The sequence below is a fragment of the Diceros bicornis genome, chromosome 2 (assembly GCF_020826845.1).
Source record: "Diceros bicornis minor isolate mBicDic1 chromosome 2, mDicBic1.mat.cur, whole genome shotgun sequence".
In the NCBI taxonomy this organism is placed as follows: domain Eukaryota; kingdom Metazoa; phylum Chordata; class Mammalia; order Perissodactyla; family Rhinocerotidae; genus Diceros; species Diceros bicornis.
In genome coordinates this window covers 40,434,287-40,459,042 of record NC_080741.1, presented here as the reverse complement: position 1 = coordinate 40,459,042, position 24,756 = coordinate 40,434,287, and the positions used below count along the sequence as shown (strand labels likewise).

At 45.7% G+C, this 24,756-nt stretch overlaps 1 protein-coding gene across 1 annotated transcript in view; it reads right to left on the bottom strand.

Annotated features, from left to right (window-relative positions):
- The window catches only part of ITGA9 (integrin subunit alpha 9), a 334,926-nt gene that overhangs the window by 273,525 nt on the left and 36,645 nt on the right, over positions 1 to 24,756 (bottom strand). The window contains exons 5-9 of the mRNA XM_058555011.1: positions 18,745 to 18,812; positions 10,311 to 10,440; positions 8,002 to 8,087; positions 5,390 to 5,458; positions 547 to 684 (exon numbers count right to left, since the gene is read on the bottom strand). Coding sequence (XP_058410994.1) covers positions 547 to 684; positions 5,390 to 5,458; positions 8,002 to 8,087; positions 10,311 to 10,440; positions 18,745 to 18,812 — 491 coding nt within the window. The remainder of the gene's footprint in view (positions 1 to 546; positions 685 to 5,389; positions 5,459 to 8,001; positions 8,088 to 10,310; positions 10,441 to 18,744; positions 18,813 to 24,756) is intronic.

The window sequence follows — 24,756 nt, the reverse complement described above, 5'->3', positions numbered from 1 at the left end:
CTGTCTGCCTAACTCCTCCTCCTTCTTCAAGATTCCTCCCAGCCATTGTGTCCTCTGAGAAGCCTTCTCTGCTTCCTTAGGCAGATGGTGTACATACTCCCAGGGAGGCAGCATAACCTAGAGATGAAGCATGCCAGCTCTGAAGCCAGCTTGCCTAGGTTCAAATCCCAGCCGCACCACTTCTTAGTTGTGTGATTTGGGGCAGGTTACTTAACCTCTCTGGGCCTCAGTTTTTTCACCTGAAAAATGGGGACCCCTGACACCATGTACACATTACACTGAAATCCTTCACAGAAAGCAAAAGGAACAGTTCCTGGTATATAGTGAGCACTCAAACTTCTTGACCCCTACATGTTTGCAGTCATAACACTGTGTATAACTTTCCATTAATGCAACATTGAGCTTTCTAAAGGTAGGACACACATCTTCTCACCTCATCTGGGTCATGGGGCCTAGAGCAAGGCCCAGGGGGGTGCTCAGTCACTCTCGCCAGACAAATGTCCCTCTCCCGCACCCCATCCACTTGTTGCCCAGCACTGTACTCACATTTCCTCTGTTGATGTAGACGGTGACCTGCCCCTCGTCCCTGATCTCAGAAAACATGGGGGCCCCCACCAGCAGGTCAGAGAGGCCGTCTGCATTCAGGTCAACTGCGCATAAGGAGGAGCCGAAGTAAGAGCCCATCTGCAACCAAGTCGAGTTGCAACAAAGCGTTCAGTGTCTGCAGCACACACAAGGCCCTCGCTCTCCTCCAGCCCGCTGGCTTCAGAAACATTTGCTCCCAAGGCCCTCGAGGTTGTGACAGCTGCGCTGCCCTGGAAGCCAGAATGCCTAGGCCAACGGTGAAATATCTGACTTCCTGGGCCTTCCGGCAGTGATGCAGAGGCCCCAGTCAACGTGAGACCAAAGCTAACAGGCTTGAGTCCCCTTCTCTGGAGCCCTACCAAGGGGAAAAGAAATGGACTGATCCCCGGAGAATGAGGTACTGTTTTAAAAATGCAAGCTGAGGTTGCAAATATAGGTCACAGCCATAATAAAAGTGACTTGTATATCAGACATTTGACAAGGCCAAGCAAGTAGGAATAAGAAATTTCAGAACACAAGTTAGGCATGAAAATAAATGTTACATGGGGAAATAGACTGCCATCTCTGAGTCTTGTGCATAGCTAAAGATTGGTTAGGAAGGCATGAGCTGAAGTGACAGAAAAAGGTACAACTCACAAGACGATATGATGGATGAGGGAACACAACCAGGTTATATTGGTTTTTCCTTAATCATAGCTTTATCTAGCATCTATTATTTAAATCAGGGGTCTCAAACCCAAATGCCAATGGGATCCAGGCAGGTGATATAACAGGTATAAGAAAAAACAAATAACAGTGCAAGTAGGTTTATAGGTGGCAAGTGACACTTGGCTTCAGTTCCTTCTAAGAAATAACAGGGAGTGGTGGAGACTGTGGCAAACTGGAGTCCACAGACCCAGCCAAAGGAGCAGCTCCTACCCAGCTGCAGTCAACTGCTGCCGTGAGGAAGGCTGACCCAGAGAAGGCTAACCTTCCCATTTTTCAAGAAAAGCCAAAAATCTAAAATTTTATTTGAAGCACCTATTTTTGAAATGCTGGCAACTAATTCATATTAAAAAATAATAAACAAACATACCCTACAGGCCAAACAAAAATTTTTGTTGGCTGGATCCTTTCCGAAGGCTGCCAGTTTGCAACCTCTTTGTGTGTGTGTGTGTGTGTGTGTGTGTGTGTGTGTGTGTGTGTGTGTTTTAAAAGCTATCCTTTTAAAATAAAGGTTTTCAAATAAAAGGCCTCCGGGCTTATTGACGTCCACAAGCAATTTCTTTCGCTGTTGGAGTCTGTTGGCAGCTAACCCAGGGAGTTTGACAGAGATGGAGGGCACTCCAGTCTAGTTCCTGCGACTAACCCTGGGACAGGAAGATTCAAAGTCCTTCCCTGTCACATGCCAAGGCCATGTCAACTCAACCCACACACACCACCCCCTACAACCACCCATTCCTAAGGGAGAAGGGCACAGAGAAGATTTAGAATCTCGGGAGGTGGCGGGACAGAACCAAGTTGCTGGTCACTGATTCAGCGGCCTTGTCCATCTCCCTATCTGGACTTCAGTTAAAAAAAAAAACGGTGAGACCCAGGCGAGGCCCCGAAGATGAAGCTGCGGCTGTTCTCTCTGGCTGATTCCCAGGGGAACTATTTGTTTCCTTCCAGTGGGCTACTTAACTTGGCATCTTCATCGGTGTTCAACCAGAAATCCCTGTACATGAAGTTTCCTAACAAAGTTTTGACATACAAACACTTCACATACTCTGTTAACTCAATAAAGGTTTGATACGGCAAGGACATGCTTTGGGGTGAGTGTTCCTTGATCAGAGCTCTCCCATCAGCCTGTAAATGTGGGTACATGTGTCTATATTAACATCTGAACTGCACACATATTGGTGATTTCTCATGTGTACTATATGATGGATATCCAGCCATAGAGACCAGAACCCTTTGGTTTTCTTTTCTTATGGTGAGGCCAGGAGACAGGACTATCCGACTAAATTCTGGCCAAACAAAAGCAGAAGTGGACCAGTGGTTTACTGAGTTGGAACCCTCCTCTGTGTGTGTGGCTCCAGACACGGGTAAAGCTAAAGGCATCCTTTGAAAGCCTGGGGTCATGTCCCTTCCCTATGAAATAGTAGAGAAGTCAGAGAGACAAGAATTTCTCATGTCTTCTGGCAAAAAGAAGAAGAAGATGTATAAAGAGTGTAATGGTCTGTTTCAAAATCAGAAAGATGATGATAGGGTAAAGCTAGAAGACTGTGAAACAAGAGGGCAAAAGTGAGTGGCAGAAGGAAGGAGTAACTCTGGAAATGGTGCAAGGTAAGGGCAAGACAGCCCTAAAGAAAATAAAAAGCAGCACAGCTATGGAGCTGAAGGCGAAACACCTGGCTCTTTAGTCCCCTCAGGTCATAATAAGGACATTCAAGCAGACATGCCAGCGTGTCTGTCCTGGAGCTCCACGGACTTTTCCACAGGAAGTGTGGACAACGAGTTCTCAAATGCTCACCTCTCACATCACCCACTCTCAAATCTACTCCCCAAAACCTGACCATGACCATCATAGATGGGTGGCCGTGTAAGTTATCATCCAAACCATGAGGTATCTGAGAAGGAGAGAGGGCACGATATAAATTGTTAATGATGTCAGGATGACAGGCATTAACTGGGTCTGTCCTGGGCATCGATAGCAGGGAGTAGAAGGGTGGACGGAGGAAGCAGGTAGGGAGGCACGGCTACCGTTAAACATGAAAATATTCTGAAAATAGGGGATAAGTGTGTTTAAGCTCAACAAATCACTTTAAAGAGTCCTTTAAAAAATAGTAGTTATGTGAGGTGCTAGATGTGTTAACTAACCTTATTGTGGTAACCATTTTGCAATATATATGTGTATCAAATTATCAAATCGTCATGTTGCACACCTTAAACTTACTCGGTGTTATATGTCAATTATATCCCAATGTATCTGGGGGAAAAAAGAATCCCTTAAAGATTTTATTTATTTATTTTTCCCCCCAAAGCCCCAGTAGATAGTTGTATGTCATAGCTGCATATCCTTCTAGTTGCTGTATGTGGGACGCAGCCTCAGCATGGCCGGAGAAGCAGTGCCTCGGTGTGCGCCCGGGATCCGAACCCAGGCCGCCAGCAGCGGAGCGTGCGCACTTAACCACTAAGCCACGGGGCCGGCCCAAGAATCCCTTAATTTTATGCTTTCAGAGCCCAGGTACATTTGAAGGGGAGCAGTGGGGATTTGGGTTTTCCACAGTAAACACACTCACCCATTTACTATCTTTTGGAGAAAGATGTAAAATGTTAGGCTTAGCAGCACTTAGATCCTACTTGCTTTCTGGGACACTTCTGATCACAAATGGCATCGAGTTCTTTCTTTTCTAACCTTAGGGGTGCTTGGAAAACTTTTTTTTGCAGAATTGCTCACAGTCATTTTCCAGTGTTGTTGTTTTGGGGTTTTGGAAATGTTAAAATAACACAGGCCATCCCAGTTCTCAGGGGAATGCAGAACTGCTCTCAGGGAAAACTTTATAAAACTGAGTTTGGCAATGCATTTTTTATTGCAAAGATTATGACAATTATATGCTAAGTATACATACTAAGGTTGGTAAAATTGTAAAAAGTTCTACTTGTGAGTGGGATTTTCGGAACTCACAAGAAGATTCACCATCAGAAGAATATGTAATGGTGCCAGGCTGGCATACAGCAGCTCTAACTCATAGCAGGACCTGAATTGGGGCTGGGGCACACAGTCCACCCAGAAGTGAAACAATCACTCTTTCTCCCTTTTCTCAGGGTCCTGGTGGGCAAAATCACCTTCTGACATTCTCCTATCTCCTAGAATCTCCCTCCCAAGTCCCAGGCATCCTGGGCTTCTTCACAGAGCTCACGAAGGTCTCCACCAAGACCAGCCTCCAAATTACCCCCCTCACCTCCCAGCCTAAACTTGTGTCCCGTTAGAGTAGCCAATTTCGCTAAACAATCCTGCTGATTAAGCCACACTAAGGTGTGCATGACAAGTTCATAAAAGATGTGGCTTATTAATCAAAGGAATCTCCACCTGGCTTAATTTCAGACTATGGTGCAGTATAATGGAAACTTATAGGAATTAGGATTAGCAACGGGGTGAGGACGACAAGATGACACAGGCACATGAACCTTGCCCAGGACTAATTTCAGGGCAGCCTTCTCGAGCTATTTCTATTCCAAGGTTCTAAAAACGAACTGGGTGATTCTTTTTTTTTTTGGTTTTTCTTTGTGTGACAACAGTCCCCATGGCAATGGTGGCCATGGGCTCAGGATGTGAGGAGGAGGGGACAGCGCTGAGTTGGTGAGGTAGGGAGAGTGAGAACCATTTGTCTAAGTGCCTCCTCTGAAAGTAATCAGTCCTATACCATGGGTTTGCTACCTGTACTCAACAGAGCCTGATCTCTCTGGAGGTATAGATGTGTATGTATGAGAGAAAGACACACAGAGAGGGACAGAGAGGCAGAGAAAGGCAGAGGGAAACAGCATGCAATAATTTTGATGACAGTGTCTGAACTATGGACAACCTTTTAAGTCTCTATGCTGTAACTTGGCTACATACAAACTCATCTCGCTACACGTCTCCTACAACAAGCATGAATCCTATGAGTCTGCAGGTTACACACAATGTTGAGAAGCTAAAGGCACCAACATGCAGAGAGAATCACCATACAAATGTAGGGTAGAGATGGGGCCTTTAAACCAACTTTCTAAAAAGTAAGAACTGATTCCCTCAAGATGACATCTCTCAAACAACAACAAAACACTATACCAAGAATCTCACCTTTTTACCTGATGCCTGAAAAATCTTAATTAAGGTGCCTGATCTTCGGTCAGCTCTAAAAATATAAACCTATGGAATGAAAAACAAAAATCCAGTTAAGAAAGCAATGACCAAAGATACTTATGAGCATCGTCCTGGGAGTCCTATTTAAATGCCCGATCAGACACATGGCAGGTGTGCTTACAATAGCTGATAATAAAGAAGTTGGCAGAGCTCACGTTACCAACTCTACAAAGAAAGTGTCCTTCAACACTGAGGCAGAAATCACCTCCACTGCTCCTGAACCACATCGTTTGTGGAAGCCACGCACAATAAGATCCAAGGAGCTTCCAAATTACTAGTAAACAAGTCAACTCCTGGAAGAAGTATTTTCTTCCTTGAAACATTTCCTTCATTCCTATTAGAGCTTTAGCAGGTATCACAATATGAGACAGAGGGACACAGGTGAGAATTTTAGACAAAGAAGTTTTCCAAAGCGATTCCACAGAACATTAGCACTGTGAGATCTGCTTGGGTAAATATGAGTTTAGTTTGGGAAATGCCAGGATTAAACATTAAATAAATGTTTCCCAGGAGACATTTCAGAGCCTTTATTATATGCATTTACACCATAAATCTCCACCACAAGGAGGATCTTTCATGTGGAACTTCCTAAATGACATGACTATGGAAGTTCTGGTTCCATAAAAAGAGAACCACAGCAGGAAACCCTCCCATCAGGTAAGGAACCATCATCCTAGTGTGAATGCTTTCATGCCCTGACACCAGAAATGAAGAACCACCCAAATCCTGAAGGCCAGAGATCCGTGTTGGGGTTCTTGGGAATCAAATCCGTACCAGCTCCCAACCCTGGGAATGTGGAACAGTCAGCAACTTTGTCAACTACGACCAGTTTCCCCAGTGCCTTTCCTGCGGTCCGACTGAAAGAAGCATTTTCATGTTCTTTTTTGTTAACTGGATCTAGGATTCTCTCTGTCTGGCTCTATCAGTTATAAATACAACTTTCATCTTAAGACTTGACAGGGACTATGCAGTTGTCACAACCACCTAAAGAGAAATCTATAAAATTAGATCAAGTTTTCAGCAATTGGTGAGAAAAGAAAGCTGCTCTATTCAACACCAAGGCACCCACATCACTGTGAACTGGGAGCTAAGCATTTTTACCAACACTACAGAGACGCCTGGTTGCACGCAGCTCCTCCCCCAAAAGACAATATCAATGTGGGGACAGCTTTTAGTGCTTTTTCCCTCCACCATGTAGAGGAATTCATGTGACACAGAAAGACTCACCTCTTTTTTAAAGTTATCAGAGTTCATCTGCATGCCTTCCCCCTGCTCAGTGCCGTGGGTTTTTATCTGATTTCATTTTTAAAGAACCTTTCCCCATAGCATCAGTGTTATTGGGGAGGGAGGCACATGCTCAAGAAACATGGCTCCCAACTCCTGCCCAGGACGATCCAGGAAAATAACCCTCATGAATGCCTAATCAGCCTATCATACTGACATCCTGGCTAAAGGCTCCAATTAACGGTGGTCTTGGCCTACCTGGGCCTCTCCAGAATCCAGACTCCATTTCTCCAAGCCTCCAGAGATATGGCCAGATTCTATCATAGGTCCACCCCTATGGACTCAGATCCAAAGATCATTCCTCTGTCCAGTCTTTCCTATCAGACAACCTATGGAGCTTGTTAAAAATGCAGATTCCTGACTCATCTGGACCTACTCAATCTGGATTTCCTGTACCCTGGAGCTAAAGATCCAAAAAGCATAGTTCTCCATACTTCAGGCCCCGTAGAGGCCATCATTTCCAAAGGGACTCAGCTACCCCAGATCCATGGGGTCTTTTCTCCACTCAGGGAAGATATTTTAGGGAAAGTGACTCATATATAGTCATGCGTTGCTTAACAACAGGGACACATTCCGAGAAATACTGTCGTTAGGCAATTTCGTCATTGTGTGAATATCATGTGTACTTACACAAATGTAGATGGTATAGCCTACTACATACTTGGGTCATATGGTACCAATCTTATGAGACCACTATCACATATGCGGTCCATTGTTGACCAAAACACCATTATACGGCACATGACTGTATTCCCAGTCCAGCCTTTGGGCTGAACCAGTCTTAATTCTAAAATACTGGGGAAATAAATATGAGAATCTTGGCCCAAAGCTAAATAAAGCCCCAAGATATCTGGGACAAGACCTGGCTCCATTAAGTCAAAGTCAAACTCGGGAAGGGTTCAGGAAAGTGGAGGATTTGAAGTTGGATTGCGCTGGACATCATTACTTTGGAGGATGCCATGATGCCAGGGGTCAGTCTTAATAATCTTTCACACACACACAGAGTCAGCTGTGAAAAACATTCTCAGATGAGAATATGCGGAGAATGGAGAGGTCTGGGAGCGGTATTCACACGCTGATTAAGCTTTCAAGGTAAATTCTCAAAAATGGTTGGAAGACAGGAGGTTCCTCAACGCTTCATCACTTACCTTCCAGCCAGTCAGCAAAATGTTCAGTTCAAAGTAAGTTGTCAACCTCTATAACAGCAGCAGCATGCTCCCACCTTCTGTCTGACCCCATGCTATTCCACAGACTTTCCTCCTTACCTTTCCGACGCCTTCATCCTGCGGGGCACCTCCGACCACATCAGTGGTGGACATGTGAGAGAAGTGGCCGGCGGTAACTGCATAACCTGAAAAGGATGGGCAGAAACCAAGGATGGGATTGAGAAAGAAGAGCAGGGAAGAAAAAGATCCATCAGAGGAAAAAGTTTCTCAAGAATTCCTTATCTGGGCAATTACGATCCAGTTATTCCTGGAACATAAATTACCAGGGAACAAATGGCAGCTGTCACTCTTCTCATGCTGAAATGGCTCATCTCACAAAAAGGCATGTTCACAAAGACATCAGGGCAGGAAAGAAAGCATTCTGATTGTTATCTTTGGAGCAGGTACTGTGCTAAATACTCGATATCTGTTTTTCCTTCTGAGATATAATTTTCATAAAGTACACAGATCTGAAGTGTCAAATTTAACAAATGTGAACACACATACATAACCATGCAAACACCACCCAGAATGAATACAACCACAGAACCATAACCCCAGAAGGTTCTCTCATCTCTTCTCCCAGTCAATACCCCCACATGTAGTCACTATTCTGATTTCTATCACTATATAATAGGTTTGCTTGTTCTAGAACTTCACTCAACATAACATCTGTGACATTCATCCATACTGTTAAGTGTAGGAATTGTTTCTTTTTATTGTTGAGTAATGTTCCATTGTATGAACACAATATCTTTAATTTTTTCCCGCTGCTAGGCATTTGGGTTGTTCCCATTTGGGGGCTATCGTAAGGCTGCTATGAACATTCTTATACGTATCTTTGGATGCCATCATCTCTTTTAATCTCACAACTCTATGAGGAAGGTATGATCATTTCTTCCATTCTACAGATGTGGAACAGGGACTAAATGTGGTTAAGCAACATGCCCAAGATCACACAGCAAGATTCAATTCCAATCTGTGTCTCAAAAGCCCTTGTTGTTAACCATTATGGCACACTCCCTCCTAAGAAAAGGCAGAAAAAAGCTGACAGCAGGTGCATGGGTGGGTGGGTGGGTGGGTGGATGGATGAGCAAAGAATCTTGATGGAAAAGGAATCTAGAAGCACAAGTAAAATTTGTCTGAGCTTAGTCTAAATGTCTCCTGCTTTCTGAGAGCCTTGCCGGCAGGCTGAAAGCTCTCCTCTTGGCAGAAACCCTGTGCAGACTACCATATATTTTCCAAACCTTGTCATCACCCTCAAACCCTAGGTGTGATCATAAGCTGTGTGGGTTTTGTGATAACACCATATTGTGATCAATTTTTGTTCACCACATGGCTAATTTCCCTTAGACTGGAGGCTCACATTAGCTGAGTATTATGAGTGACACCACAGCCTCTAGTGACCCTCGCAATCCCTGCAGCAATAAGGGCCTCTGTTTGGTCCACAGGGAGAAGCGATGGGCCCTAGGACCTATCCAGGCTCTTGCCTTCTCTTCACTCTCTGACCTAATACTCCTGTGTTAAGTCCCTACCCTGCACCAAAATTTGCAGCTAGACGGAAAAAGGCAAGTCAACAACTCCCTACTGCCATCTCACAAGTGAATCTCCACGCACAAGGGGGTCAGGGGCTCCCCCAGATTTAAGTCATATGTAATGAGTGTGAAAAGCATTGTTTTCTCATCATCAGGCCTTTCTAAATTTAGCTTCATTTTCAGTCCAGAATTACAGCATTTAAGGCATGAATGAAAGAAAAGAGTCATGTACAATTGTCATGTACACAAGCAAAGACTGCCTATCTGCGTCCTTAAATAGGCATGGTCTTGTCCTGGAGTCATCCTTGCCTGGTGGCTGCTAACCTAAATTGCATCCATCTTCTTTCTAGAAGATTAAAAGGATTGAGAAAATTTTCTGAGCTTTTAATTAAACTTCAGCATTAGGTTGCCATCTGTCATGATAGTTTCTGGTTCCTGTTATTTCTATTTACAACCAGTTTTGTGACCAGGAAGCAGAGACCTTATCCAAAGGAATGCATGGAAAACCAGGATTCTACTGCCCTCATTTTGTATCTGATGATCTGAACTTGAGTAATTGCCAAAATAAAAAAATAAAATGTTTGCTTCCCTAGAGGTTCAATTTCAGCTTTTTAATTAAATCACATTGTTTTAATTCCGTCCCCTTCTTCGTTCTCCTCTCTACCTTCCATGTGTGGGGCTCCATGTTAAGGTACCCTAGCTAAAAATGTAACTAATTAGAACAATAGATGTAAAAGCAACAAACTCATCTTTCCACCTGTAAAGCAATAATTTGTGAGCTTGGTGGTAATCACTCCCATTTCCCCTTACCTGTCAGCTCCCTGAGCTACTCACCCAAGTACGTGTACCGCCTGTTCATGATCGCTTCATCATTCAGTTTGAAATAAGTGTTGTCCGTAAGGTTCAGCACTTTGACCGTCCCAGCCCAATAAAATGACCCCGGGGCGCCCATCACCACCAGCTCCTACCGAAGAGAAACCCAAAGGTAAACAGGGAAGGAAGCTGAAGAGGGGAATAGGCTGTGTGATGAGAACCACCATCACGACAAAGAACTCAGAATTAAAGATCCCTCACCAAGGACTTTCTTCTGCTGAACAATAAAAAAATATTTCACCAGATTCCCCAGCATTATGGAATCTATGGTACAGATGGGATTATCAGGACTAAAGACAAGATGAGACAATGAACAACATACCAGGTCCCTCTCCTACCGACAGATAAGGCTGCACGTAGTTCCTCACCTCTACACCGGGATCAAACAAGGAAACAGCAAAGATCTGTCATTGTCCTAAACTGTAGAATTCCAGGAACAACGCTCATGAAAAGACACCACCACCTCACTTAGCCTGGCCTCCAGCCCTGCTCTCCAGCAACCTCACCTCTACTCCATATAGAGCAAGAGGGAAACAGTGATCAGCTTTGCAAAAACCGTGTACTAACACTCCAGGGAAATCCCCTCCAGCCCTCACTCAGGACTCTCTTCTCAGGAATGGTTCTAAGGCTGGGTTTTCTGGCCACTAAGGCCCACTGTAAACTTGAAAGAACAAAAACAAGAGAGCAGAGAGGCCCAATAACAGAAAGGATGTAGACTGGAAAGAGAAGAGACCACAGACAGCAAGAGACAGTACTACTATTAAAAACAGACCCTGGAACACAAAGACACAGCTGTCTCTAGCATTTAGATTAGAGGCAACAGGCTCTCAGGCCTGTTGAGGATGCAGGCCTGAGAGCACGTTTGTGCTACAGACCTAGCTAATGACCAACAGTGAAGATAATCTAGTGCTCAAAAATAATTCAGTTACCTAAGAAAGTCAGCACCAATATCCACATGGTTTTACCCACAAGAAGATGCATCATAACTGTGCTAATAAAAGTTGGAAATGACTTAAATATCTAACAATAGGGATTCTAAATCATGGTACATCCATTCAACAGAATTCCGCTGCATTAAAAATACTGTAGAAGATCTTATGGCACTGAGAGATAGTCACAAAGTGCTGCTGAGTTAAAAAGGAGATACCAAACAATATGTATGCTATGATCGTGTCTCGTGAAAGGAAAAAAATAATCTAGACAAAGACCAGAAGGATAAGCCCCAAAATGCTTATGGTTTTTCCCACAGGGTAATAGGATTATGGGAATCTCTCTCTCTCCCTAAAGTTTACTTTCCTTGTTCCAGATTTTTGAAAAACACATTGATAAAACCCTGACAAGGAAGTCACAGAAAATGCAAAAAGCATTCAGGAGATGATATCGTACAAGCGTTACAACGGAGCACACATCCTGCGGAGGCTGCGGTGGGCCAAGGGGAAGGCAGGCATCCATTGCAGCCTCACACCCATTGGTGTCCCTGGCTGAGGACTTCATTCCTTCCGCCTCCAACAGGGAATCCTTTCTTTTGGATTATCTATATTTTCTAAAGTATCTACACTGCAATAAGAAATAAAAATTATTTTTCTAACAAAATCATTAATTTTTCACTTAACATTTATTAAGAATCTATTATTATATATGAAAGCTTACCCTAGATACACAGATCAATAAAGTCCCTTTGTATGACATTCCCAAGGTAAGGCAACATGGAAATGTATAAAATGTTTTAGAAAAAATTATATCCAAAAGGGTTAAAAGAAACACAATTTTAGAGGAAACCCCCTGGCTGTACAAAACCCCCAAGGTACAGGTCATCTAGGCTCGTGGAGATGATGGACACATGCCTCCCACTGCTGAAACACACCCACCCCCATCCCTTGGCCTTTGGAGTCCCCACACTGTTATATTTCAGAAACCTCCTTCCAGGCTGACACCTCCCTCTGCAGAGCTGGCCTCACCACTGTCAGAAGCTACTGGTTTCCGTCAAGCCCCTGGAGGCTAGATCTGCCATAAGGATTCTGAATTTCTGATGACAGTTCATAAAGTCGCACTGAATTCCCAGGGAGCAAATCTGAAAAAGCCAGAAACATCTGAAGAGAAAACTGGAGACAAGAGGATAGAGCACGCAGGCGGCCAAGCAAGCGTGTGACAGCCACGATACCAGTGGTATCTTCAATGCTCTGAACAACACGCACTCTGTGGTCGATTTGGGAAAGAACCTCAACAAAGAGTAGGATATGAGCACAGATGGAACAAAAGCCACCGATTCCTGCCTGAATGGTGTGCTCTTGATAATTCAGGAAGGTGTGGCCCAAGAAGGATTGCTGAGGAGCACTTCATTTTAAGGTTCCGAGATCCTACCCACCTTGACGGAAGCCGCTGCTGCTAAGCCCAACACTCTCAGAGGTATCTCACTGTTTTATAAAAACATATAACTTTCGGCACTCAGGACTCATCACTGAGAAAACACAGGCAGTGCATTCACTTGTTCATTCATTCATTCATTCATTCCTCTTACACTCATCTGTTCTGTGTAAAAGACTGTGCTGGTTCTAGAAGGGGTGTGAGAAAGACAAATGATCAGTTCATCAAAGGAGAGAGACTTTTTCCTTGGTCTTGAGCTCAGAAGGGAATTTGTAATCAGTGTCCAAACACCCAGACACGGAAGAAGACAATGAGCAATACCCCCGGTACCAGCTGTATATACAGCGTAGAGCTTTCTCCACCTGCAGCTCTTTTTAAGCCCAAGCTCTGAGCATCACCAGAGGCCTGTAAGGCTCTTCAGGACACCGGGCAGCGGACATGTGGCTGATGATTTAAATTAATCCAGGATAAAAGTTGAGAAATTTGTCTAACATATCCCTGCAACCCCTCTCTCAAACATTACAGAGGATAAGACAAAGTAATCCCTCTCCTCAAAAACCTTTAAAACAGCCCTTGTTTTTTCCCTTCTCCTCTTAGTGCTCATGCCCCCTTTTCCCTTCAGTTCAAACCAGATAAACCGAGGCCAAGCCTGAGACCCTAGGAGCTGGGGCGAGGAGAGGGGGCAGGGAAATAGCATCTTCTTGGAACTCCCTCATATTTGGCTTTTTCCATTCACTATGGATGATGCCTTTGCCCTTTCAGCACTGTTCACAAGGGCCAGGAAAATGTTATCAATGCTCTCCACCACCCAAGAACAGCCAACGCAAATGTCACACACAGAAACACAAGCTTCTCCTCAAGCCAAGGGCCACCACTGCCTAAATTAAGTGTGTGGAATCCCTTCAATAACCAGCATGGGCCTTTTCCCAGGGTGCATTTATTAGCAGACCCTCCAGAGGTACAGGGGTATCTGGGTATGTCTGAGAGAAGCCACAGGTTTTTCTTTGTACACTGCAAGTGGGCACGAGAGAGGGGCAAAAGAGTGATTGAGATCTATAAAAGAAGTCTTGCAGAACAGACTTCCGCCCAGATGTCTCCAGGCTTCCACAGTGGTACTCAAACACTGGCGGGGTTGGTCCATGTCTTCTCTTGCTGCTTAGGGGTATCTATCACCTCTGTTATCCTAGGCTACAAAAATAAAGTTCCCAAAACATTCTCCCTTTATCCTCAACAATGGGCTAAAACTCATGTGGTATCCATAACTCAAACAGCTTTGATAACCCCAGGGTCACTGACCTCCAGGTCAAGCAGGCACCTTGGGCCAGAGTACTTCGGGCCAACATGGCCATGTCCGGAAGGCCACAGAAGCACGCCCAGCTTGGGAGGCAGCCGCCTGCCCTGTGCAGGGACAGCACAACTCACAGCAAAGGCAAGCCCAAGTGACGAGGTCAGCAGGAGGGCAGAGGAGGGGGTCAGTGCTGCTTGACCCCTTCAACCACATTTCCTGCTCAGCCTCCAACAGCTGAAGTTCCAGAAACGAGGGAGGCTGCGAGTTCAAAGACCTCCTGTTTAGGGAGGCCAAAAGCCTGGGAACTGAAGCAGAGGCCAAAGCCCAGAGCAGCCAGGAGACAGCATGACCGAGTCTGAGGACTGAGCCTCCCACTCGCTGCCATCCCCCTGTGCCCCTCCATGCCCCTCGGCCCCACTGTTGTTTGCTCCTGCCCAGCCAGCACATGCTGACACACCACAGTTTCCTTGGGCTCTGGATCCCAGAGCCTAGAGTTTCAACACGTCCTCTCATTTCCCCAGTCACCTTGAGCTTGCATAGCCACCTGGGTTTCCCATCCACACTTCTGCCCTTCCCACTCTTCCAACCAAGCCCTCCTTCCACCCAGCCCCAATGCCCTTGTCTTCCTTGACTTTCCAGCTGGTGAGACCATAAAGACACCCCCTCCCTAGGAACTCTTTCTCTCCCTTAGTTCTCCATCAACGTCTCTGATAAGTTCTCATTTCTGTGATGAATCTACTTTCCCCTCTCAGTGTCTAAAAGAGGCACTCCACCCCCTCCATACACCCCTGCTGGCCCCATGCTAAGCACACCCAGTCCCCTCAGCAAGTCACCAGCAATGGACAAATCTAAGTTTCTAACTCAGACTGGGTTCCAGTCCCTGTATCTAAATGTCTTCTAAAAACATCTGTGAGTGTCCTGCCTATCTCCTCACACCACACATGTCTAAATCAGATCCATTCGTTTACCTCTGCCAGTGGATTCTTTCCAGGGCAGCCCCCTTTCCACCAGGGCACCACCATGCTCCAGAACCCTGACTCAAAACCTCCTTCCTCTACCCCAGTCCTCTGGCCACCCAGCCCACTGACACTGCCTTCATATTCTCCCACTCCCCTAATCATTTCTACTCCTAAAGCATCCTCCTACTCTGCCCTGTTGCTTTGTGGCTGGAGCACAACACAGCCTCCTACCGGGCCTCCCTCCAGGCCTCCCACTTCCAAACTCCTGGGCCCATGCAGCCCAAACAGCCTTTCTTACAGCACTGCCATCCACCATGTCCATCACCTGCTTGAGAACTCACAGTGGTTCCCTGTGGCCTACTGGGTTGAGTCATACTTTATAAACCTTCCTGGAGGAACAATAGCCACAGAAGTTAGACAATCTAAATGCTTATTGAGATGGAAGAAGAGAGTGAACTTGACATATGACAAAATGGTATTTCAAATCACTGGGGATAGAAAAAAATGTTTAACAAACCAGTAACAGAACAATCACCTATACATTTAGGAAAACAATGGGGTTTGTTTTTACCATATAATGTTTGCAAAAATAAATCCAAGATGGATTAAAGATATATTGTTTTTAATCTATAAAAGTACTAGAAGAAAATATAGGTGGATACTTCATAGTCTTAGGATGGGGATGACCTGCCTAAGAGAGAGGTGTAGAATCCAGAAAGAAAAAGACTGATAGATTTGACCAATATGAATGTTCAATGCCAGTACAATAAAAACACCATAAGCAAACTTAAAAGACAAGTAAAAGACTGATGAAACAATTTTGCAACACGTAAGAGATAAGCGATTAGTGTTGATAATACATTAAGTTCCTAAAAATCAGTAAAACAACCATTTAAAAGAAAACAGGATGGACTAAGAACATAAACAATTTCCAGAAAAATAAATACAAATGGCCAATATTTGAAAAGGATACTAAACTGCACTCATAATCAGGTAAAGGGGCATTATAAAAAATGAGATCTTTTTTTAAATGACAAAAATTTTAAGTGTTGGTGAGAAAACATAGAGACAACGACACACAACTTGGGGGAGTGTCAATTGGTAAATACTTCTGGAGTGCAATTTGCCGGCATGTGTCAAAATTCAAATTTGGATAGCTTTTTTTTTGTGAGGAAGATCAGACCTGAGCTAACATCCATACCAATCCTCCTGTTTTTGCTAAGGAAGACTGGCCCTGGGCTAACAGCGTGCCCATCTTCCTCCATTTTATATGGGACGCTGCCACAGCATGGCTTGACAAGCGGTGCGTCGGTGCGCGCCCAGGATCTGAGCCCCAGGCCGCCAGAGCAGAGCACGCGCACTTAACTGCTACGCCACGGGGCCAGCCCCTGGATAGCTTTTAACCGACCAATTCCTCTGCTATACAGCTCTCCTAACGAAACATGTGCTTGTGCACAAGATGCCACGTGTGGGGACCTCCAGTACAGTGCTGCTAGCAGGAGTCTGGCATGTTTCTGCAGCAGCCGAAAGTCACTGTGGTTGGAGGCAGTGAGCTGGGGCAGGCCAGGTAACAGGTGAGGCTGGAAAGGTAGGAAGGCCTAGGAGGCCGTGGGGAGAAGCCTAGATTTTATTATAAGTGCGATGAGAGGACATCAGAAGGTTCTGAGCAAAGGAGGACCACAATATTTTTCCTGTTTCTAAAAAGTTGGTTATGGCTGCTGTGTGGGAATAGGCTGTCAGGAGGCGAGGTGGGAAACAGGAAATCAGGAGGGTTCTGCAGTGGACCAGGAGCAGGACAGCTGTGCCTTAGATCTGGGGGGTGACGGTGGAGGTGGAGAGAAATGGATGTCTTTGTGATAGGTTTTGAGGGCATAGGAGGTGGGACCTGCTGATGGCTTGGACGTAGGAGAGTGAGTAAGAGAAGAATCTTTTCATTTTGGCTTGAAAAGCTTGGAAGATTGGTGGTGCCATCCACAAGACCTAGCATGGAACTCCATGTGGAGCTGTCATAAAAGGACAGTGAATGGATATAAAGAATTACTGAAGGTAAGGAATTTGGGGGTTGGCAGGGAAGCATCTCATATTTATTGGTCTGAAGGTGAAGGGTAATAAAATTTCTCACTTTTCTACTTTCTCCATTTTGTTTTCTGGATTAGACACTATGTTGCCAACTGCCTATTTTCTCTTTGAATTTAAATCGCAGTTTCGGAAATTAGGGTGTGCAGTTTTGCTCCTATCAGAAAGGGCGCTCTTCAGAAAGCTGTGAAAACCAGTGGGTGCTACTGGTCCTTTCTCTCGGTCAATGTCTAGTCCCCTTCTGCAGCCCTGGGTTGTCCTGGAGTGAGTGAATGAGAGCTGGCGTTAGAAAGTCAGGCCCATGGGCCAAGACACAGTGTTTGTATTTCCATCTACCATGTGACGGGAAGCCATGGAGTCAAAATGACAGGGTTTGATTTTGAAAGATTCCTCAGGCTGGTGTGCAGAAAACTTAGTGTGGAGGTAGAGAATGGATTCAAACAGAGGTGATGAAAATGTTCTGAAACCAGACAGAGGTGATGGTTGCACAACACTGTGAACGTACTAAATACTACTGAATTGTTCGCTTCAAAATGGTTATTAAAATGGTGACTTATAGGGGCCGGCCCGGTGGTGCAAGCGGTTAAGTGCGCGCGCTCGGCTGCGGTGGCCCGGGGTTCGTGGGTTTGGATCCCGGGCGCGCACGGACGCACCGCTTGGCAAGCCATGCTGTGGCGGTGTCCCATATAAAGTGGAGGAAGATGGGCACAGATGTTAGCCCAGCGCCAGTCTTCCTCAGCAAAAAGAGGATTGGCAGATGTTAGCTCAGGGCCGATCTTCCTCACAAAAAAATAAATAAATAAATAAATAAAATGGTGACTTATATGTGTATTTTACTACAATAATAACAAAGAAAAAAAAAGAATGGACACCCGGATACCAACTCAGGGCCAGTGCTACTCCAGGAGACGACTGGCTTTTCTAGAAGGGTGATGATGGTGGTAACTAAAGCTGTCATATTTGGGACATGTTTTGGAGGTTAAAACGACAGGATTGCAGATGAATTAGAAATAAAGTAAAAAGCACTTTTTTTGTTTTGGCCCAAGCAACTAGATGGATGATGGTGCCACTTACAGGGCCTAGCATGGAACTTTGCACACGGCAGACACTCATCAAAAATGTTTGAGAAATGAGGAGTTGATATGATGGGTAAACTTACAGTAGGGAAGAATCACATATGATAGCCCCTAAAAACATACCACCAGCCAAAGGTCACGGTACGACTGCATAGGTACATACGCATTCAAGTCTACAGTCCTCCAGAATTTGGGAAAGGGGATGGTTGCAGCTGTGCATAAAATCAAGTCTCTCCACTAAGAAGAGAGGAATGATAGGAGGTGATGCTTAGTGTATCTTCACAACTGTCAAGAACGAGGCACAAACTTGACTGAGCGTTGCCTCACGCACGCCCCCTTTAATCAATTCCTTCCACAGGTCTCAGAGTCAAGCTGACTCCCAGAGAAATTGTCCAAATAGGGGTACCCTCCAAATGAGCCAGCCCACTCCCTCTGCCCAGTGGTCTCTGGCCAGCAGCTGCCCCCACCAGTTTCAACAGCCTTCCCAGGATGTGAGGACCAGGATCTACTCACTCACGGTTCATTTAGGTGGGGACATCGGAAGACTCATCTCAAAGGGCTACCACAGTCACAATCAGCAAGGAAATGAACCCCAACAAGAGAACTGAAATGCCCAAACAGCTGACACCCACCTCGGTGAAGAAGCCTGCTATCCCGGCCTGGCAGGAGCCGTGTTCCTCTCCGTACTTCTTCTTGTACTCTAGAGGGGGAGGGAGGGAAAGAGAAGCAAACCACAGCCTCATCAGTGTGTGCCAGTCGTGTGTGGAGCAGCCGAGCGTGCTGGCCACTTCCCCGTGTGCTGCTGCGGGCTGGGCCCAGGGACGCCATCCAGACTTGGGGCGTGGAAGGACAGTCTCAGGAATCCACCAGACCTCAAAAATCCAGGCTCTGGTGCCATCAGGTTGTGAGGCTGCCAAATGCCCCAGCGAACTTCCTCCACGCATGTAGGAAAAGAGCAGCAGCAGCCACGGTAACTAAGTGGGAGGCTGGTGACAATTACTTCATTGACTTCAGAAAGGATAGAGAGCCCAGTAGGAAGGAGGAGCTGAAAACATGACCCAGAAATGGAATGATGTGGCCATCCCAGCGTGGAGTCCCCTGGAAGACGACCAAGCCTCCCAAAAAGACACTCCATATAGCTGGAGGCAATATGCTGCCTACCATCCAACCAGAAGCCAGCCATCACAGCCCACGGCTGCAGGAAGAGGGGACTCCACTGGACCTGCCCCAGCACACAGTTGCACTATCACCGGCAGCATATGGTGATGCTACACACTGACTCCTCTGTCTTCCTTGTGTGGAAGGAAAAGGGGAGATCTTTCCAGGTCAAAAGAAAACTAATGGATAAATTCTCTTCCTCCACAACTCCCTCAGCTCCAACACTCCAACCCGACAAATGGGGCATTCTGTTGCTGTTTTATTTTTAATTCGGCAAGGAAGAGTATTTAGCATGTTCAGGCACTGTGCTAGGTGCCTCCACTCATATCATTTAATTGATCCCTCATCCCTGGGAACCCATATTGCCATTTGTTAACACGTAAAACTCTTGAGGCTCAGAGAGGTTAAGTGAATTGTCCAAGGTCACACAGCTAGTAAATGGCAAAGCCAGGATTCTGCCCAAGCTGGGACTCAGATACTCACCTTCTTTCCCCCTCTGTAGCCTATCAAAGCTTTTGCAAAGTGAGTGATTACACAAACCCCAGGAAGTGACCAGCTGTTTAAAACAATTACAGGGGTAAAAACATAGAGATGAAAAGATGTTCAGCTCAGGTGACTCAAATTAACTACATGTGAAACTGACATCGCTGGACACTGGCTGGCGGCTGCCCCTGGGCACCAGCAAAATAACCCAGGGACCCCCATGCCACCCCCTGGGCTCTTGGCAAGTCTCTGCTACCATTAAAAGCGATGTACTTAATTTTGAAACAAAAAATAAATAATACAAAGGAACAATGAAGCTGTGATTGCAACACATGCCACTTACTGCAGCTCAGAGTGTCTACTAGAGGAGAAGGGGGAAAGGGGCCCTGGGGAAATATACAGAGTAATTCAGTTTCTAACAACACTCACCGCAGAGCCTGGTAACATTTTCCAGTAAGTGGCCATTAACCACTGCTGAATTACAATGGAATGTCAATTGAGTTACTCCTCTTCCCTGTGAGGGCTAAATCAGTTCCTCCCGCCTTGTCCTGTTATTACAAGGAGAACTCACAGGCCTGCCAGAAAGCAACCCGATGAACGGAACTCGTTTGTTCTCTGCAAAATCTTGCACCAGGGCTGCGAGTGGGGTGTATGCAAAGTCATAAAGAGATCCTGCATCAAACCGTATGATGGCAAGAAATAAAATAAATCCTACACCAAATAGCACAAAGGCAAGAAGGATCAAAATGTCCCAACCCGAACAAACAGTTCTATCAAATCTGGACGGTCTGGCAAAAAGCATATCCACCCCACTGACTCGAGGGGTTAAATACCTAACGGTAACTCGCAAACAAATGAAACACACAAAGGAAATTCAGAACCCAGGAGCTGAATGAAACTACAGTGCAGGACACACCAGTTCAGCCTCATAGATTTATGACATGAATACGAATTATGTGGGAATCCTTCATGTTTTAAAGAAAATAGTTTCAAGGTCTCTTTTGTGCCAGGGACTGCAAAAAGAGTAGATATGAAAACTTGTCTTTCTTCACCTCATCCCCAAACCGTACTGGGGAGCTCTATGCCAGGACCAGGACGCAGGGTTTCTGAGGTGGCCACAGACATATCAGGAGCTGCGAGTACCCACTCCCTAGCCCCAGGCAAAAGACCTGCAAGGTGAAGCCCTTTTACCAGCACCCCTCCCTCAGCCCCAGTCTCCCCTGGGACTGCCTCATCAGAGGTCTGAGGGCCAGGGACACACAGGAAGCAGGCATCATCCCACTGGCATGGACATTTCTGAAACCGCAGGGTCTATATCTGCCATCTCAGGGTGCTCTAGAGCAAGGAATCAAACCGTGTGTGGTTCCTGACTAGTATCCATAACTCCCGATTAGAAAACAGGCCATGCTCTGACCTTCCAGAAATTTCCGTGACTCTGTGATTAACTCCTTCAACTTGGAATAGGATCCAGTTCTAATGCTTCCACCCCCATCCCATCCCACCACACAAAATTTGGGGGGCAGTTGTGGCAACTCTAGTCTAGGAAGGCTTAATTGGTATGACTAGATTAGACACTTGCATCTTCCAAGCCTTCCACAGCCTTCCAGAACCCCTCCTCAGCTTCTCTGTCCAGGTGACTTTGCAGGTAAAGGTAAATGATACCCTCTCCCCATCACAAAATGTGTTTGTTCATCACACAGTTCTGTCAGCACCAAGATGAGTTTATTCATCTCAGTGCCCCCAACTCCAGCCCCATGCCAGCTACTGTGTGTGCTAATGATGATGTGCTGAGGGAAGGGGTACACGCATGCTTTCGTGCACAGACCCAAGGCCCAGGCAGAGAGGTAAGAGGATCAGGCGCATTCCTCCAGCCACTAAGAACCTGAACTCTCTAGCCTGCTCACTTTGGACCCTTGTCCCTCCTGACTTTCCAGCCCTACCTTCTGTCTTCCAACTTAGCCGACTCCCTGACCTCCACTCCATCCTTGCTTGAAAAGGAGTCGTGTTCTGGGTACCAGGAATCCTGGATTCTCTACCCAGTGCCACCACTAACCCCAGAGGCCTAAAGATGGTGGTGGGTGTGGGTGGAGCAGGACAAGGGCCCACAAGACGGATTTTTCTAGGCTTTCAAAAACCTAGATTGGCTGATTCTACACTGGGCAAGCCCATCTCCTCTTGGGCCTCAGGAAGAACTGGACAGAATACTCAGATCCATTTCTTCAATCCCCACCCACCCCCTGGCATGACCCTTCACTGACTGTCCTCAAATACCCAAGAGGAGCCGCTGAGCCACAGATGGGACAGGCTACCCCAGAGACACAGGCCCATGAAGTCACTGTGCCTGTGTCCAAGTCCAGCCCTCCTTATGCAAAGTGCTCTTCTTCTAAAAGCCAAATCCCCCTGAAGGACTCAACAGCAGCCTCTTCAAAGCTATTCCTGATCAACCACATCTTGAGATGCAGCACCATTGTGCAAGCACGGCCACCCGAACCCCAAGTTCTGTGCGCAGTTCAGCGACTCCTTTTCAGTAAGAAAGAGAAAAAATATACCACCTTGTGTCAGCCTGCTGGATATTTAACAATCCTGATTAAGTGAGCAGTAATCTAAGAAAGCACTTTGTAAAGTGAACAAGGCCACACAACAGGTAAGCTGACACCTCAGGGTGCCGTGGCGATCATCAGTGCCCAGGCCAGGGCCTGGGGGCTTTCCCAAGAGACGCTGGCCAGACACACGGACACTGGACCACAGCACACTAGAGGAGTTTTCACCCTTTTGAATGCTACTTCTGTGAGTTAAGGGCGCCACAGTTATTTTAATCTGATTCCTTCTTCAAAAAAAAAAAAAAATGATATAAAAAGGTCAGGTTGAGGTTTCTCCCTAGTCCACTTTCCAAATGTCCACATACAGGCCTAGGGTACAGGTACGGTAGACTACCCTATGTACCATACCCATATCCTAAAACTTGATTGTGCTTGCCTAGACCTGAAAAGGCAGGGAAGCTTCTACCATAGAGCTATGAGAGGTAGGTGAGCATGGAAACTAGGGACTGCCTGGTGCACAGCATCCCCAAGAAACCCCCAGGTCACACACCCTCCCTCCATTCAGAAGTCCAGGAAGTGCAGGGTGGAGGGACCAGGGTGGGACTTGCAGTCTCCTGTGTTCCCAGGGAGAATTTTTCCTGCACACAAAGGCTGCGGGGGCCCCACAGTGGGCTGTCCTGGGCACGCCCACTCAGTCTCCAAATGCCCCAAGGATGTGGCCAGGAAGAGAGAGGACTGCAATGTGCTACTTCCCTCCCTCTTCTCTGCAGAACAAAACATTTATCTGCCTCGAAGAAGCAAGGGAGAATCAGGCTTGGCATGACAGCAGCTCACAGATGCTGTAACAAACCTAACTAGGTTCATTTGGGGGAACAGAATCTGGGAAGCAAGAGATGTGGTTGAGGACCTAGAAATCACTGGGGGAGCCGGGAACAGGTTGGAAAGCTCTGCCTTTCTGCCCGTCTGCCATGGGTGGGTTTGAATCACTTGGCCTGCGTCACACACTTTGATTCATTAAGTTGTATGGCTCCTCCATTCTAAAAATGGTCGTATTTTCCTTGGTTTAGCTGCTGGTTTTACTAAATCCAGTCTAAACAGAAGGCAATTCAGAGGGGGAAAAAAATACCAGTTTCCAAATGTTCACAATCTGCAACTCGGTGCATGGGACTTACACTAATGAATTTTAATTCATTCAAGAACTACAGTGGGTGGGGTCACTTCTTGCATCTTTCCCAAACACTGGTGGGATGAAACCATCCCATGGAAAGATGAAGATATACATATAGCGTAACATATATTGTTCCTAATGATCTCTCTTCCTACTACCCATTTGAGAAAGTTTCATCTTTCAAAGCTAGTCTTTTTAACATATCAATTTTAAAATTGTTTTTCCATAGTTCCTTAGCTTAGCCATGAAATAAGATAGAGGAAAAAAACAGCTTGCCAGTCTTAAATTATTTTTGAATTTTTGCTCAATTTCTGAGTGAACACTAAATAACTGAAAATTAAATAATTTAGAGGACAGTGAATTCAGGCAGACAGATCTCCAGTAATAAAAAGGGCACTTAAACATACATAACCAAAGAGAGGACAAAACTACCCTCAGTTAGAAGGGACCACAGTCTAATAGAAAAAAAAAAAAAGTAAATGATCTAAATAGCTAGGTTAGAGAGGAAGGGAGAACATTTTATCAAAATAATTGACAATTAAGCTATGGTCAGCATTAAATGCAAATTGTATAAAGCCAAAACTTACAATTAAGTTAGAGAAAGAGGCTTTAAGAAAGATCTTCGGAGAACACCTATAATTCTAACCCCATCCATTCATTTCACAGATGAAGACACTATTGCTCAGAGAGAGCAAGTGGTTTATTTAAAGCCACACAGCTAATTAGCCTGAGTCAGGACTAAAGAGCTAGGCTTCTCATTTCCAATCTGCTCCCGCCACACTGTCATGCTCCACAGAGCATATTTCCAGTGACAACATTCTTGCCATTTAAAAAAATGTTTTCCATTGATGCATGAATGGATAAACAAAATGTGGTATATATATAACGGAATATTATTCAGCCTTAAAAAGGAAGGAAATTCTGGGGCCGGCCCGGTGGCTTAGCGGTTAAGTGCGCGCGCTCCGCCCCTGGTGGCCCAGGTTCGGATACTGGGCGCGCACCGACACACCGCTTCTCCAGCCATGCTGAGGCTGCGTCCCACATACAGCAACTAGAAAGATGTGCAACTATGACACACAACTATCTACTGGGGCTTTGGGGGGGAAAAAAAAGGGAGGAGGATTGGCAGTGGACGTTAGCTCAGAGCCGGTCTTCCTCAGCAAAAGGAGGAGGACTGGCGTGGATGTTAGCTCAGGGCTGACCTTCCTCACAAAAAGAAAAAAAAAAAAAAAAAGGAAGGAAATTCCGACACATGCTACAATGTGGGTGAACCTTGATGACATCATGTTAAGTGA